Raw genomic sequence first — 17773 nt, 5'->3', positions numbered from 1 at the left:
GGTGTAGTCATTGAAATAAAAATAATCCATTTATATCTTTATACGCAAAAAACTGTACTTAATATATGTAAAAGATATTTGTCTCTACTATTTCTTAGATAACTGTCAAAAAATAAAATAAAAAAAACAATGAAAAATAAATTCTTTATTTATTCTTTAAACTTTAGCTTACGTCGTCCATGGCAACCAATCTCGATCACGAATAGCAAACTACTAATCCAACGTAGGCAAACATACCCATATATTTTTTTAATGTTTGATATTTTCTTGCGAATATTAAAATTGCATCTCAACATACTTACCTAACCACTTGAAAGCGTATTTATGATTATGTCAATGTTTCCTGGGCTTGGCTATTATATATCGATATTACTCCCAGTCACGCCTTATCATTTTATTTCTCATTGCCCTAGCTGCACCCATCTCTTTAGTAATAACAATAAATACTCTTGTTTGTTGTGGGGTATTGATGTATAAATACCCTATACTAAATAACGAATTACTGATGATTACGTTACAGTTAGAACATATATAAACTGTAGGATTTACGAGTAGTTGTAACCCAAAGTTTATAAGTTTAAGTTCATAAACTTAATATTCAGGACCCTCCAAAAGCACAATGGCATTATCCGCCATCGTAAAATTAAATTACTTCAACATATTCTCCCTTTCTTATGGGTCTTAATGATCCTTCTGTTGGGCTAACAAAATATCGATTGACCTACTTATGAGATGAAATCACTGACACGTTTTATAGCCTATGACTTTCCAATCAGCTTTATCTGATCGCAAGTTCTCAGAACTCAGAAACTCCCGGAGGTTATGAAGGCAAAATCTAGGCGCATATCGATATAGCGTAATAAATCAAAGAAGTAAGTATGTAGAGAATCTTTAGTAAATTTAGTATCCGTATTCGCATGGTGTCTGAATACAAATGTAGGTAATCATGCTTTGAAGGAAATTGAAGTTGGTGAATCACTACCTTTCATTTATTTTTAAAATAGGCATGCATCTTAGACCAAATCTCAGATTACCATCAGCGAGATAAAAAGGCAGTATACTGCCTTATTATTATTACAATATATTGTATTTAACAAATTTATAACTGGTAATCTCAAATAATAAAAAAGTTATTTAGGACGTTCGTACATATGTACATGACTATGAAATAATCAATATCATTCTGGTTTGTGAATTAAAATAAAGTCAGATACGTTGAATACAATACAATTAAAACTTGCTGAATACTTTTCAATGACAACCTCGGTTTGGCCTTTACTGGGATAAGGGATGAGAACGAATAAACCCCTAGAGATCAGCGGTAAAAATTAGCATTTTAAGTGCACTGTACACGTACCTACCAAGTATCTAATCTTATACCTTTTGGAAATTAAACCTTGAGTTTTAAATTTATATGTATTCAGGGACAATTAATCTCATGATTAGAAATTAAAGACTTTTTAACGGATTTTATACGCGATTTATTCATTATATTACCTATTATCGTGGTCACAGGGAGACTGCTCGCTCGCTGCAGTGTTCGAAACGCCGCGTTAATAATATATACGTTTAAAATCCATTAAAAAGTCTTTAATGTACAGTCCTCGCATAAAATCAAACACAAGAAAATACTAATCTCATGATGTTTATCGGCATCATGATATAAAATTTGCTACTCGTATTCAAATAATTGCTGACCATAGCTTTTCATTCCATCTCATCCTATATGTAGGTATTGAACCTTTTCCGCTAGAAAATCCTACATGATTAAACTTCTCTACTCCGTTCGAGGTAGATAGGTTATGTCAGATATAAACGAATAGCTCAAAATGACCTATATCTTTGAAATCTGTCGAACTCCAAGCTCAAATATGTCGTAGGTAATCTAATTAAGGTATTTGCTATCATTATTTGGTTAAGCTATTGAAAAACTGAAAATGAATCTCAAACTTAAACCTTTATTAAACTACTCAAAACAATTACCAAAAATATAGTTATTATAAAGAATAAAGTTCACATTCCTATAATGGTAAAATCACATTTGATAAATATATTAAGTCGTGAAAATTTTCAACTTTAGATAACTTTTATAAACGATCTTCCAAACAAACGTAGGCTTAAACTTTGCTCTTTAATGTCTTCTTAATGAGTTCCGAAAAATAATATTTTCTTTTAAAACAATGTTATATTTTATGATGTAAGTGTAATGAAAAATGAAAAAGACTAAGGAACTTTTTATGTAAATTTGAATGAAAATATTCAGACATTTAAAATTTACATAGCTGGGTCGGAATAAATTTATTAATCAGCACTATAAAGGCAGTGGTGTAAACCTAGCGTCATTAGTTACATTTGATTCTGTAGAAAAATTAATATTAAAACAAACATATATAATTTATGACTGATGAAAATCTCGAACTCCTCAACTGCCTCAACATTTACTGCCTTTCATAAGTAAGGCGCAGAATACAGCGAAATTTTAAAATTCAGTTTAAAATGTAAATATCTTTTAAAATCCTTAATTTCCACTTATAAGAAAAATCTGTAAAACTCCTCCTAGCACAGTTGGATAGAAAGACTGACTCGCGTGAGCTTGCGTGAGGTATAAAGGACAAGATTTGTTATTAAAGTACAAGGTAACGTGATCATTGATTACCAAATTAAAAACGAGCATTTATGAATTCAACTCAATATTTATAAATCAAGAAAGTCAGATTAAAGAGAAAAGTTCACGAAAATCTTTGAGACTAAAACAAATCAAACATCATCCATTTCCATAAGAACTATCAATATCAATATATTTGTAATAAGATATAACTATAGAGGTGAAAGAGAACGCCAGGCGTATGGCAAAACTTGATAAATTTTCAGTCTAATCGTAGCAGGATTTTCATTCAATTGGCATCAAATAGATTTGAATAAATAAAATACAATATGTTTTCCATTAACATTTATTTGTACATGTAACCTAAAAAGAAGCTAACTACAAAATAATACGAATGCTACACCTAGATACAATAATAATAAAAACAGAGATTTGTTCATCGACAATGTCTACTCATTCAGTAATAATACATGTTTAATCTAGTAACATTTAAAATAGACAAAATTATTTTGATATGATAACACCGTTCAAAATTACACAAAAAATGCGGGGTCAGTGTTACCAGTTCAAAATGAAATACGATTAAAATGTGCAGAAATAAATGAGTAACATTTTAGTTGTAAATAAAGTATATGCATACATGTTATTATGTTGTTATCTCCTTCTGAGATCGACACTTTCAACTTGAAAATATCTCCGTCATATAAAACTGCGCAAGTGTCGTAGTTACTGTCAAATGTTACCAAAAATTCTGCAAAAATAATTAAATTCTCCAAATTTGTCAACGAGCTACGATTTATTTTAATAATCTGTGTTTGCTAATCGAAAAACGCGCAAATAGCCAACGTTGTTTGCATAGATGACTGTATTATGACCCTGTAATAAAAACCTAACATAATTATAATAACAACCTTTATTTCTACATATAAATGCATAGATAACCTAGTTAAAATGGATTTGAAGCCTAAACATTTCGTGAACATAATACGAATTAAAAATATTTACAACAAAAATACATAAAAACTAACTTTTTTTTTAAATGCCATGAATTTCTAACGGTTGCTAAAAATGGTTAATTATTAATTTACTAAAGTTTCAATTTACCGTCTCTACATATTTCATCAATGTTTTTAACATTAAAAATTTTAACAATCAGTGATCGCATAGCGAATTGATAAATAAAAAAAAAAATGGGAAACACCGATCTATTATTAACATTCAAACTTTCATTACTATGAAAGTGTATAATAAATACGAGGAATAAACTTCATTGGCACTGATAGTACCAGCAATTAAATTATAACAGATGAGACCTTATATGTATAGGTGCCTATCTAAATAACATTTCGGCGTTATTCGTAAATAGTTCGTTTCATATGCTGAAAAGTTTCATACAAGCATGAATATAATAAATATCACAAACTAACCTCTAAACGGGAAGACGGGGCAAAAAAATAGCGACCACCAAGCGAACATGCAATACACACGGGACTTAATTAGTGCTCTAAATTGAATAAATGTACTACAACAATGTATGGAGGTGCTAATGATTTTCATTCAATCGCACGAATCGAACGAAAATCATTCATTCTCAATCGTTTCGTTCGACACACATTGCGGTAGCGCGTCGCCTACGTACTAGGTGCATTATGGGTATAAAAGGCGGGGCTCACTAAAACAAAGCGAATAAAACAAATCAAACGGGTTAAAGTGCATCACGTCAAAAATAGAAAAAAAAACGTATCTACGAAGTAAAATTTTTTCGATTTTTTTTTTTTTTCGTTTATATATTTTTTATTCGTGTATTTTCTAGAAAACGCATTCGTTTACAAGATAACTAGATGAGTGTGGAGTCCCGGAACGCTCCCACGCGGCGCGGCGGCGGCGCGTTTGAGTATTCCGGGGCTCGATGCCGCCACATTAGTGGGGGACACCTTAACTATTTTAATAACATTTACCAGCTGACATGAATTACGCACTTTCAGCAAAGAAAAATATGTCAAAACACTACTAACAATTTTTTCGACTTGCAACTAGTGAAATCAACTCTACTTGACCATTAATCGATTAGATGTTTTAGTTCGTTGAAGAACCCCCTCGATTAGTTTGTCCGCGAATGCACTATGTTTTAGTATCACACCCTGTGTCGGAAATGTCGGCTTCGCTCACCGTCTCGCTTCCGCCGCACCATATAGCGCCGCATATGGTGACGAAGCGTTGTGAACTCCGCGAGGGCCCCGCGAGCCCTGCGTCGCCGCCACATCATTTCCCAGAATTTTCCGTACGAAATACATGACTCCAATAAGCGAACGGATCTCGATAAGTTAACATCGCGAAGGACGTCCAATTATATTGTCATATAAATGCAATATGTTTTATAGAGACGAGATGCTATAAGAAAACATTCGATACTCGTTCAACAAAATCTGAAGTAACGTAAATCTCGATTCAATAATATACCCGCAATGTAAACAACTTCGATATATCGGGAAGACAAAACGTAAAAGCAAATTTATAAGTGCCCGGGTTTTAGAGTAGGCATAGGTTCGTCTCTACATGAGTTCGGTTGATCGGTTGGTTGGTCAGTTGGTCGGTTGGTCGGTTGTTTGTTTGTTTGGTTGATTGTTGGTGTGTAATGGTTGTCTAGAGTTGACATACTGCGGCCTGTTGGGGGCAGCTACTCTGCGCCAGCGTCCTCACTGATTGTCTCGCCCGCTTTCTCTTGGGAAATGTTTTGACCTACAATAGAAATACATTTAAAAATGTTTTTTGGCCCTTTTTCAAATAAATCATTTAAAACATTTAGCTCCTTATAAATAATAAAAACATACGGATACTCAACGAACCATCCGTAATTCTACAGAACTGCTTGTTACATCATACATGTATCATTACACTAATTATAGTCGAAAAAAAATCCGAAAGCTCACCCTTTTTCGCTGATGAAAGTATGCACTTCTTGCAGCTTATGAAGAAAAAGGAGACACATTGGAGTTGGGTGTGGAGGGCATGAGGTCCATCGTCTTGCACACCCAGCCCGCTATGTCCACGCGCTCCGCCTCCGCGCCGCGGATCCACTCGTGGTTCTGTGGTGGCAAACATGTGGACGGTTTCTTTGAATATTCAACCGATTTCAAAAAAAAGAGGTGGTTCGCAATTCGATTGCATTTTTACCATTATTACCATATTGATTATTTCCGCGTAGTCCTTATACAGTTTGTTCTAGTTCTGACTTTAAAATAATTAAAGTTTCTCGTGTTAAAATGTTTTGATGTGACAAAAGTGTGTAAGTATCGAGGAAGTTCCTTATATATAAATTTATCTGTCACTAGATCAGCATGAAAAATTTCATTATCAATAACAGGCGCTGTAAATTTATTCGTGACGTAATGATATATACCCGAACAAAGTGGAAGTTAATGTTTTCCTCACATCGTGACATATCCCTGGAAATCGGAAATATTTAATCTTGAGAACATATTAACATATCTCACCATCAGCGTCTTGAGGTCGGCCCTTTCGTCCGGGTTCTTCTTGAGACATCGGTCCACGAAGTCGGTGAACTCGTCGGAGAACACGCCGCCGGGCAGCTTGGGCGGCGGCTCGTTCACGATGTAGTCCAGCAGCTCGAATATCGCCATTGGACGAGGCGAGTTCGGCGCCTACAGTGCCCATTAAAAATGTCGTTAACGCTGATTATTTCGAAGTATTAAATAAAAAAATCGCAATTTTCTATGTATAATATTCACTAGCATAAACTTCATTTTTCCAACGACTTCAAAAAAGGGTTTAAAATGTTCAATTCGATTCTATTTTTTTTGGCTTCTTTTCTTTTAATTTTAGTTTTATAGCATTTAAATGCTTTATTAATGAGAAATTTTTAAAGAATAGGGGTTCGAATCCTGTAATATTCAATATTACAGGATCGCGGGTTCGAATCCTGTAATATTAAATATTTCAGGATTCGAACCCGCGTCTTTTTGCTGAAGCGTAGCAACGCTTAGCCTCTCGGCCACTTGTGATCCAGCCTCTGCAATCGAATTTTTTCTATAGCCCCTTAGGCACATAAAACCGAAAGAATAATGTTTAAGATTAAGAACCATCTCAAGAAATATAAAACATTATTTCTACGATTACAATATTGTATCGATGGGACGCGGCTTTTGTTAAATTTAATTTTTAGTTTAATAGCATTGAAATGCTTTTTAAATGAGAAACAGTTGGCATGGGGTGCCCATTGCGTTTCGAAATTTCGAATCGAATTTAATCATTCTTTTGTTAGTTTAAAGCTGGTGCCTTCAATGTGGTCCAATTTACACCACATATGACAATTTAAATGTAGTTTAGCGTCTTGTTATGAATTATTATCCTAGGACCTTAGGTAACCTTTAATAAAAGAGTCCTGTTCCAAAGTACATATATAAATGCGAGACATTTCACAAACAAATTTCCGATAAACAGTGATATAACAGTTGGATCTATAGCGTCGCACTTAGGCAGTTATTTGTGAATGGGCTCATTGGTTACCTACTTTATTTTTAGAAAATATATACGTATGCAAGCCATCAAGGTTAATTTATACGAATTCACTTTAAAACCTTATCAACATATAACCGGATGCATGCAACTGATATGCAAATGTAATTGCAGGTAAACTGTTTGTTTATTGTTTTTAAATAAAAAAAAAGTTAAATACATACTTCCGTTAATAATTAAAGAATATACCGTTAAAAATTAAAAGCAAGTATTTTCACCTTGTAGATACAGTTTTATCTCATGTAAATAGTTAACAAGCTCATAGTATCAAATACCTAACAAAATTCTACTAATATTATAAACGCGAAAGTTTGTAAGTATGACTGAATGAATGTACGGATGTTTGTTATTATTTCCTGCGAAAACAGCTTATTGTATCTATATGAAATTTTTGTGCAGATAGATTATAGTCTGGATTAACACTCTATACGCCTCTTATATCCCGGGTACCACTCGAGTGACGCCGTGGGTTACACCTAGTATAAAATATAGTTCACCTGGCCGGGAGAGTGATCCTCATTCTGTCCACCAAATATAGCAGCTAATGTCTTCGCATCGGGCGGTGGAATAGGGTACATGCCTATAGCCATCTCGACCAAAGAGAGACCAAGTGACCAAATATCAGATTGCACCGAATAGTGGGTGCCTTGCAGACGTTCCGGCTGAAAATAAAGATTTGAATGGTTGAATGCAATTTATAACTATAATTAATTTATATTGCAATAAACTATAACTAAACTGTGACATCTTAAAAGAAAATTGTTGCTCCTATGGAATCTATATCACAAAACAGCATTTTAGCGGAAACAGTCTGAATAAAAGAAATGAATCAAATTTATCACAATATATTCATAGCTTATGATTAAGAATAAAAAAGATGATCCAAATAATCCTAATTTATTTAAAAAATATCATGCTAAATAAAAAATTACCGACAAAGTATTAATTAGCTGTATTTAAATAAAAAAAAAATAATTATATTAAATAATATGTCAAGTTCAATTACACACCGACATATAGCTTCGCGTGCCCACAAAGGAATTCGCCATGGAATCGATGAGTTGGCCGGACACACCAAAATCGCATATCTTAATTTCCCCATTGCTGTTCACGAGAATGTTGGACGGTTTCACGTCACGATGCATGATCGCGTGCTTGTCCCGCAGGTAGCTGAGGCCCTTCAATACTGCCGATGTGATTGTTCCTGTAAATTGTTTTGGTAATTTTCGTAAATGTTTTCAAAAATAAAACTCAAATAAAAAGAAATATATTAAAAATGTCACATTTATAGAGTACTATCTGCGCCCCACGTAAGTCCGTATCCCGTAGGAATATCGGGATAAAAAGTTGCCTATGTGTTATTCCAGTTGTCCAGCTATCTACGTACCAAATTTCATCAATCGGTTCAGTAGTTGTTGTGTGAAAGAGTAACAAACATACATACATCCCTTTCATACAAACTTTCGCATTTATAATATTTGTAGTAAGGATAGGATTTCAAAGCTAAAAAACTAAAAATTAAAGATATCAAAGGTCAAGATAAATTTGTAAAAGTAATGGTACAGCTATAATTTGTTTATTTTCGAATAAAAATGACGGTAATAATGGCAGACATACTTCAATATTATTTATGTAGTATTAGTCGTAGTAGTAGTAGTCTTAAACACAAAAGTGATTCATTTATTACCTAAAATTGACTCAGGAATCCTTCCAGCTTTCTTCAATATCAAATCTAACGATCCACCGTCCATATATTCCATGCAAATTGATATTTCGCCATCGCTATAAAACGCTCCATAGAAACCGACAATGTGAGCGAAGTTACATTCGTGAAGTACTTTTAGTTCTCTTATAATCTGTTTCTTAATAGCTGGCTTCACTTCAAGATGGATTAATTTCCTTGCCATGATGAGACCCGTGGACTTGTGTCGCACTTTCATCACCACGCCACCGTTTCCTTGGCCTGAAATATAAATTATTATATTGTACTATTGAAATTGAAATTCGTATAAGTAATACTGACATACTAAATGTTTCAATAATGAATTTTGATATACAAGTTCGCGTATTTTCCTTCAAACCTTTAAATAAAAGACGAAATAAAAACAATCAATAAGGCATATCATTGTAATTAAAGACTTAGACTTTTTTGAATTAAAGACAACACATTATTTATCAAATAAAAAATAAAATAAAATAAAATACTTAATTTGCTAACCTCAATAATTTAAATACCTAATTGGGATATACACACACATACAAAAAAAAATGTATAATTTACCTAGTTCACCAAGCTTTTCAAAGTCATCATCGCTTAATTCGCCAATCTTCTCTTTCTGGCACAGGAAAACTTCTATTCTACGTCTCTGTGTGTCGTCCATTTCTATTTGCTCCAATCGTTCAGTTAGAGCTTCAATGCTTGTCTTAGATTTTCCGGCTAACCCTTGTCGTCTATAACATAATTTATATTCAATATATTCAAATATATAACTTACAGTTGCACAAATTCATAAAACTTTGTAAGAATCGAAACTTTATTAATAAACACTTGAATTACACACAAGATGTATCTTTTAAAATTAACTATAACAACATTTATTTCTTTAACCATTGACAACATACCATGTTTTATACCATCCTTATTTAAATTTCGTTTTACACCATTGTGTAACATCAAACATTTTACTGAGCAAGCAAGAATGTGTCAGAACACTGTCTTCCATTACCAAAAGTTCTAACCAAAATTTAATATGAAGAGTAAACTTGTGAACTATAAATGTGATCTAACTAAAGACTTTCAATAAAATTAAAGGTTCAAGGTTTAGATATAATATTTTTCTTCCCAAATGTTTACAAACATTATTGATTTCAACATCAAATGTTCCAGATCTTGATTATTTATAAGTCAACACAAAATGCCCATCAGACTTAAGAACTTTTCATATCATAAACTCGCCTATATGTAGCTCCAACTTAACACCTATACAACGAAAACAAATCATTCAAATCCATCCGGTAGTTCCAAAGATTTGTGTGTACAAATAAATAGACAAACAGAAAAGCACACTTTTTGAATTTGTTTTTTTTTTTGTATATATTCAATGCACAGACACAGTTTTTTTTACTGTTTTATTAAATGTACATAGATATATTTGATTAATACATTTTTAGCTTGAATGCATATATGATACAATGCAAATTTAAAATTCTTAATATAGTATAGGTGATGCATAGAATAATAAAAAGATCAGACATCTGGCCACTAAGTCTTAGTCATATTATGGAGGTGAATCATGACATGTTTGAATTCTGTGCCAACATGTCACGATTCACCGCACAAATAAGCATATTTAATCCATCATAATTACTTATTTCCATCCTTAATATTGCTTACTATTAGAAATAGTAATAAGTAAGTAGTATTATAATATATTATTAATATAAATGTGCAATGTGTATTTTTGCATCAACTCTTTTAGAGTCAACTTTGACCTACTTTAAATGGGCATATTTAATACATTGTACCCTTATCAAGGGTTGTTGGTAATTACCCTAACTAAGAATGCCACAGTTAAAATAATATCCTTTTGTATGAGAGCAACTGAGACAATTTAGTTTTTTCTTTCATCCTTTGAAAATGGTAAGACAAAATGTCAAAATACAAGTTATTTGTTATTATTTAAAATGACCGCCTGTATATATTTATACAGCCTATAATTATTATCATCAAGAATCATTGATATTTGTCTTTTTTCTTAATACAGTGTAGTGATTTTAATAGCATAATTTTTGTGTTGAAAGGCCAGAGACACAGGATATTTTTTATCACAGAGAAACATCATTCCCTAGGAAATTTCTTTCACCCATATAGATAACAACTACAATTTATCATATAGAACCATGAAATTTTTGTATTCTTTACTCCAGATAACAATAATAAAGTTTGAGGTGAAGAAACTACAATAAAAAAAAATGTATAGTGTGAATCAAATTTAGTAGTATAATTGAAGAAATATTTTAATCCCGCTATTGTTCTAGCAATGTATGCATGTCTGTATGATGTTTTTTATAAACAAAATAATTTTTCCAGATCTATAAAAATTTGTATGTACATTCAGGAAAAGATTTATTTTTAATTTACTATAACATACTTTTATTCTATAAAGATCTTTAATTAATATGGAGAAGTATATAACCAGTGTTAATTTATACAACAGCAAAATTTATATTTATTTATTTACATTTAATGAGTACTCAATGAAATTGTAATTTAATGTATTGAATATAATTTATACTTAGGCTGTGGTTTATAAAGTGAAATTTATTTTTATTTCTACCACATTATATCATCATGGTTTAATATAAATATTTAACATTTATATATGATAACATACATGTATCACATGTAATTTCTGAAATAAAAACTAAAACATAAATATCAAATTGTACTTACTCTGAACCAGTAGCTGATTTCAGTTGTGGTGTCATATTAGACGGTGTAACTGCTGGAGCCGTATCTATAGACCCTGGTGGGAGGGTCAGGTTTAATTTATTCTTCGACATTTTACTCATTTTAATCAATGTTCGTCACGGCATTTATACAGTTAAGTAATCTTCTTCTTGCTAAGTACGCCTTAACGCAGTCACACAATGGGTCCGTAGAACAACATTAATCAACAAAAAAACGCAAATTAAAAACAGACAAAAGTTTAGCAAGCATTGAAGGAATTAATATTATCAATTTATCAGGTGGATACATATAAAATTTCGATTGACTTGACGTTTTATGACGTCACTAACATTCTGTCCTTTGGTTCTGTCGTTCTGTGATCTGTCATGAATACCACAGATAAACATAGATACGTACTTTGTACATCCGTTTCAATAATATTTTATCATGATTTTATTATCTACAATTAATTCACTTTACTTATGTAGGTAACTATAAGATAGGCAAGTTATGTACGTCTTAATATAAAGTTCATGTTAAATCTAATCTTCTCCAATTTTAAAATTACATTCCCACAATTTTAACGCTCTTTATACATATTTTAAATAATGAAGATACCTAAAAACAAAGAGTAAATTAATATACACCTAAAAGAAAAATAAGTTAGAGTTTTACAGTACGGTTATTCATTGTACAAAAATTCATCTTTTGTAACCAAATATATATTATTGGCATCTATAACATTTCCGTGTTGTTGATTATAATTACACATTTGTCTTGGTGGTCTAATGAGCATTAAGGTTCTTTTCACATATTTATTATGAATTTTGATTTCTGAACGAATCTCCAATCTCCCGCGCTTTCGGCTCCACTGTCAAAACTTTGCTTTGGAGAACCAACAAGTACAAATGTGTTCATTGTCGGATAGAATATATTAACAAAACAAAAAGCAATGTGATTGAACTAAACTGTTCACAAAGTAGCTAATTATTATTCTTTTGCATAGTGTATGGTCTATATTTAATACACTATGAAACCTCAAAAATCACCTGAAAATGAAGAAGTGACGCCGTCCAAGAAAAAGCTGAAGCAGGCTCGGCTTCCATTCAAGCTTTTAAGTGAAGAATCACCTAAAACTGATGTTGTACAGACAAGAAAGAGAAAACTATCGGTGCCGGATCCGCAACCAGTTACAAAAGTTGGTAAAATAACAAAAGAAAATGAAATAACAAATGATTTAGTAGTGATAAGTGATGATGATAGTAAGGATGCTGAAGGAAAAAAAGTGGAGAATAACACGAAAAATCTCAATCCATTTGTTAAATTAGTGGATACCGCGTGGAAAAAGAAACTTCAGAAATCAAAAACGTCTAGAAAGAAGAAAAGTACATTAAATAATAATGTTACGGGAGTTTCTAATGACAAAAATGAAAGTTACACATCCAACGATGTAGTTAATAATATAAGCACTACTTCTCAGTCTGAAATTACTACAGACATCGAAAATATGGATGTTGATGAGCCCGTAGATGAAAGTCTTAGTAAAAATACAGAACCATCTGAAGAAGTAGAAAAATCAAAGACAAACGGAACGTCTGACGAACTGAAAAATGCAAAATTAGATGGTAGTGAAAATAAACAGGATATATCATTAGAGCAATCTAATGATATAACAATTATTGAAGCTGGAAGTGATGATGATGTTGAAAGTGTAAATAGTAATAATGATAAAGAAAAAAATGAAGCACACAGCGAATTAGAAAATAGTGAAATTGAATGTAATACAAATTCTACTAAAGATATGTCTGTAGGTACAGATAAGGAAAAAAGTCCTGTAACACCCAGAAGAACTACTAGAAATAAGGTCAATAATAGCAACAAGAGCCTAAATACTTCTCAAATAAGTACAAGTGATGATGTTGGTTCTAATCCTAATACTCCTAAACGTGCCACCAGAAGCTCATCTGTGATTGCAAGTGAAGGGGATGTCTCGTTAAATGAATCTGCAAACACAAATCTCACTCCCAAACAGGTATAGATTTATTAATGATTCCTTTGTTTATGAAAACAAATGCTGTATCCAATTAGTCAGCTAGTAATACGGTGTAATTTTTGCCCAATCTCATAATTTTACATAACTTACTATACAAGATATAATAAATTTAAATTTTCTATCACTACCCTTCGCTACCCCCGCCCATGAACATTTGGAGAGACAAGGTATAAGGGAAGGGATTAAGAAAGGATTGATGAGCGGTATAAAGGAAAGGACTGGGAAAGGTAAGGTAAAGGATATGGGCCTCTGACTCCCCCACTCACCTGACGAAACATGATTCAACAATTATTTCACACTGGTTTTCTGTGGGGGTGTGGTACTTTCCCGGTGCGAGTTGGCCCAATTCGTGGCAAAGCATGCTCAACTACCACATATATATAATATATATATATATATATATATATATATATATATTTAAACATTAATTAATAATATACATAATAATTTACAGGCTCAAAAGAAATTGGAATCTGCTAAAAAGAAAGAGGAAAGAGAGAAGAAAAGGCAACTAGAAAAAGAAGAGAGAGCTAGAATAAAACAAGAAAAGGAAGAACAAAAGAAAAAAGAAAGAGAAGAAAAGGAGGATGCCAGAAAACGAGAGAAGGAAGAAAAAGAGGAGCAGAAGAGAAAAGAAAGAGAAGAGAAGGAAAAACAAAAAGAATTAGAGAAAAGTAAGAATGACATTTGTTTTGTTAATTTTATTTGGCAATAATAGTATGATATCAGTTAGTGCCTTTATTTAGTTTTTGTTTTGTGCTTAATGGTAGTGTAGTAAAATAATACACAATAATAAGAATTCCAAAGGTGAAGCATTTTTAACTAACTGTAGATAAAAAAATGGGTTTGTTTTCAAATGTTGCATTTCATATTTAGTTTTCCACTTAAATAATGTGAATTTATTTTTAGAACTCAAAGAAGAAAAAGAGGAACAAAAACGAAAGGAAAGAGAAGAAAAGGAAGAGCAAAGAAAGAAAGAGAAGGAAGCACGCGAGGAAGAAAAAAGAAAGAAACAAGAGGCTTTGGAATTGGAAAAGCAAGAGCAAGAGCAAAAGAAGAAAAAGGCAGCAGAGGCATTTGTGAGCTTTTTTGTTCCAAAACAGAAATCGGAAAAAGATCAAACGACAATTGGTTTAAGCAAAAATGATATGTTATCAAACTTTACTATTAAAGCAGATATGAGATTAGCACCAGCTGTTCGCGTTACTTTAGCTGACAATAAGAAAAAAGCATTAGATAATTTCCTACAGATGCAAAATGTTAAAGATCTGTATATAAAGAATATCAAAAATGGTGATATAAAACCATTAAGTAGTGGTAAGACATGGCCATTGGATGAGAAAGATGATGATGTTATGATAATTGGTAAGTTTTTATCAAATTGACTTTGTATTTGAATATTTTTATTCTAACATTTATGATCATAAATTGTTATTAGATTATGTTACTTTTATATTTCATTAAAATCTTCTAAGAACATGTTATGAGAAGATCTGTAGAGATATTTTTTGATAAAAAAAAGAATTAAAAAAGGGCTGATAAGGAGCAATAAAACCAAGATTTTAAATAAAATATAAGATCGAGTTTGTACTCCAAATTCAATATTTTGTATATTATTTCTTTTACATATTAATTCTTATTATTACAGAAGACGAGTTGCCTCCAATAGATGGTGCTGGTGAAGTCCTGGATTGCGACTCGGTAGTTAGAGAAAAATTAAGACCCAAACTACTGAGTTTCCATGAAAACCGACGTCCACCTTACTGGGGAACATGGAGAAAGAAAAGTGTGCATATAAATCCCAGACAGCCATTTAAAATGGATGAGGTAATTGTTTAAATAGAGTGTTTAGACATGTATACTACTTAAAATATTATGTTTTCCTCATCTGAATAGAAATACTAAGTGTATTATTTGCCCATATTTGAGAGGAATATGCATTCTACTAACTTTACACGCTTGCGGCTTCATCCATGTGGCATTCATAAAATATTCATCTCTTTGAATCATTCAAATCTATATTTTTTGTGCTAAAAACTTAACACACCAAACCAATTCTTACAAATTTTGCACTTACTAATTTCATGCAATAAAATATATATAAGAAAAGGTATATTTTTGAACATTTTGTCTACTGCTCGGATCCTATTGGTCCCTTTGGACAAAATGTAACTTTTTAATTAATCTAGTAATGCCTGCGATAAGTGTGCTCAAAACACTTAAAAAATGAACCCAATTCTATTGCATTTTTATAACATGATTTGTATTTATATAGAAGCAACTTGACTATGAAGTGGATAGTGATGAAGAATGGGAGGAGGAGGAGGGGGAGAGCATAGACGGGAGTGCTGCTGGCAGCGACAATGAAGAGGGTCCAGATGAGTATGAGGTGGACAATGAGGTGTTTGTGCCTCATGGATACTTGAGTGATGAGGTCTGTGACTTATAGCTATATCTAAATTAATATTATAAATAGAAGAAAATTGTGATTTTGTATGTATATTTGTAACAAACCATGCTGGACCAATATTCTTTCACAATTAGAATGCTGCATTATTACTGAATGACATGGGCTATTTGGTGGCATTTACCACAAGTCAAGCCAAGCGAACAGCTAGTCTTTAAATATGGTATGACTGGTGAAATATGGAATTTACACCACTAAATAAAAAAACTCGAAAATAGATTAGTGGATTTGAATATTTTTTGGTTTGTTAAATATCTCTATGTTTGAAAGTAACTGTTAAAAATTTATTGTAATAATTAACAAAAACAAAGTGAACCCAAGTGAAGCATTGGTGGGCACCAATAAGACTTATAACTATAAAATTTTATCAAATTTGTTGGCCAGCACAAAACGTTTTAGGAACAGATTTAAGGCTTATTTCCATTATAATAGAACCATATAGCACGAGTGGATAGACACCAGTGAGCATTCATAAATTTACATAAAACACTTGTTGCACTATTGGCAATGGAAATAAAAATAATGTTTGCCTAATATAACTTAATCAAAAATTGAATTATGTTATTTCAGTTTCAACTAAGAAAACATTATTTATCTCTATTTTAGTTTAAATATTAGACTAATTAACTATAGTTATTGTATTAAGGCTTGGTTGTATGTCATAAACTCATTTAAATATATAATATATAATTAAAAATTGTAATTAACCTGGATAATAAATTAATGTTTATTTGAAACTCTTAATTTCCAGGAAGCAACTATGGATGATGACGACGTATTGTCTCTCTCGCCAGAAACACAAAAAGCAAGACTGAAAAATTTAGAAGATGAGTTCGAATCGGAAATGAAAAAACCGACAGAAAAATTAAAACCTAGACTGTATGGTCTATTGTGGGAAACGGCTGACGGCGGGAAGCCGGAAAACTGTGTCGATGCTCTATGGAATTACTTTAGCAAGATGGCTATGATTATGAATGATCCGACTCCTTTCTTGCAACCATCGTCCGAAACCGAAGGCGCTGAGAAAAAGAAAGTTAAAAAGAAAAAAGTGCCCACGGATGCTGAACAAAAGAGTCCAAACGCTGAGAAAAAGAAAAAACCGAAAGCCGAATCTAAAGAAAACAAAACGAAAAATGAAAAACAAGAAAAGAACCAAATGGGTATTAACGCGTTTTTGACTAAATTAAAGACTACGTGAATTGAAACTCCATTATTAGTTCAAATATTTTATTATTATACTGTTTAAGTTAAGCTTTATAAATAAATGTGCATACATGCCTTATTTATCTTTCTACTAAACTGTTGTGAATCTTTTTGATGAAGATTTAACTTATTATTAAGCTGGATAAAAATTATTATAATTAATGGCGTATCAACCTATATTAAATACAATATATAATAATTATTACTACAGTACATGAGTAAGATTTCAAGAAGTATGCTGTCAAAGTTTTTTACAAAGTTTCAAATATGAATGTACATCCTGGTTAAATTGACATTTGTACCTTAATTACTTAATAATTTGACAAAATTGTAAATAAATATATTTTATAAATTCCTACTATACTACTATAGATAATAAAATTTTGATAAAACGTTGAATTATTTGTTTGATTTTTAGTGCAATAATTCTCAAAACTCAAAAAAGAATGATATGTCTGT

General features: G+C 31.8%; 2 protein-coding genes across 2 annotated transcripts; one reads left to right on the top strand and one right to left on the bottom strand.

Annotated features, from left to right (window-relative positions):
* Positions 1 to 2935: 2935 nt before the first annotated feature.
* LOC119839600 (dual specificity mitogen-activated protein kinase kinase dSOR1) lies at positions 2936 to 11948 on the bottom strand. The gene is made up of 8 exons (XM_038365985.1): positions 11595 to 11948; positions 9423 to 9592; positions 8829 to 9104; positions 8152 to 8345; positions 7639 to 7803; positions 6100 to 6267; positions 5536 to 5691; positions 2936 to 5344 (listed from the first exon to the last, which is right to left on the bottom strand). The coding sequence occupies exons 1-7, from the start codon at positions 11711 to 11713 to the stop codon at positions 5572 to 5574; spliced, it is 1212 nt and encodes a 403-aa protein (XP_038221913.1). The 5' UTR covers positions 11714 to 11948; the 3' UTR covers positions 2936 to 5344; positions 5536 to 5571.
* A 503-nt stretch (positions 11949 to 12451) lies between these two features.
* LOC119839650 (chromatin assembly factor 1 subunit A) lies at positions 12452 to 17668 on the top strand. The gene is made up of 6 exons (XM_038366048.1): positions 12452 to 13623; positions 14099 to 14318; positions 14554 to 15009; positions 15293 to 15471; positions 15920 to 16078; positions 16863 to 17668. Exons 1-6 carry the CDS (start codon positions 12622 to 12624, stop codon positions 17307 to 17309), a joined length of 2463 nt encoding a protein of 820 aa, XP_038221976.1. The 5' UTR covers positions 12452 to 12621; the 3' UTR covers positions 17310 to 17668.
* The last annotated feature ends 105 nt before the right edge of the window (positions 17669 to 17773 follow it).

Source organism: Zerene cesonia, chromosome 4 (genome assembly GCF_012273895.1).
Source record: "Zerene cesonia ecotype Mississippi chromosome 4, Zerene_cesonia_1.1, whole genome shotgun sequence".
NCBI lineage: Eukaryota > Metazoa > Arthropoda > Insecta > Lepidoptera > Pieridae > Zerene > Zerene cesonia.
The sequence above is the reverse complement of the archived record's forward strand: the minus strand, read 5'-3'. Positions and strand labels throughout refer to the sequence as shown.

Excerpts from the sequence above, each read along its gene's own strand:
- LOC119839600 (XM_038365985.1), bottom strand. The coding sequence starts at position 11,713 with ATGAGTAAAATGTCGAAGAATAAATTAAACCTGACCCTCCCACCAGGG. Across the intron at positions 9,105-9,422 it reads TGAAAAGCTTGGTGAACTAG|GCCAAGGAAACGGTGGCGTG; the intron begins GTAAATTATACA and ends TTTATATTTCAG. Across the intron at positions 8,346-8,828 it reads GATTCCTGAGTCAATTTTAG|GAACAATCACATCGGCAGTA; the intron begins GTAATAAATGAA and ends AACAATTTACAG.
- LOC119839650 (XM_038366048.1), top strand. The coding sequence starts at position 12,622 with ATGAAACCTCAAAAATCACCTGAAAATGAAGAAGTGACGCCGTCCAAG. Across the intron at positions 13,624-14,098 it reads CAAATCTCACTCCCAAACAG|GCTCAAAAGAAATTGGAATC; the intron begins GTATAGATTTAT and ends AATAATTTACAG. Across the intron at positions 15,010-15,292 it reads TGATGATGTTATGATAATTG|AAGACGAGTTGCCTCCAATA; the intron begins GTAAGTTTTTAT and ends TTATTATTACAG.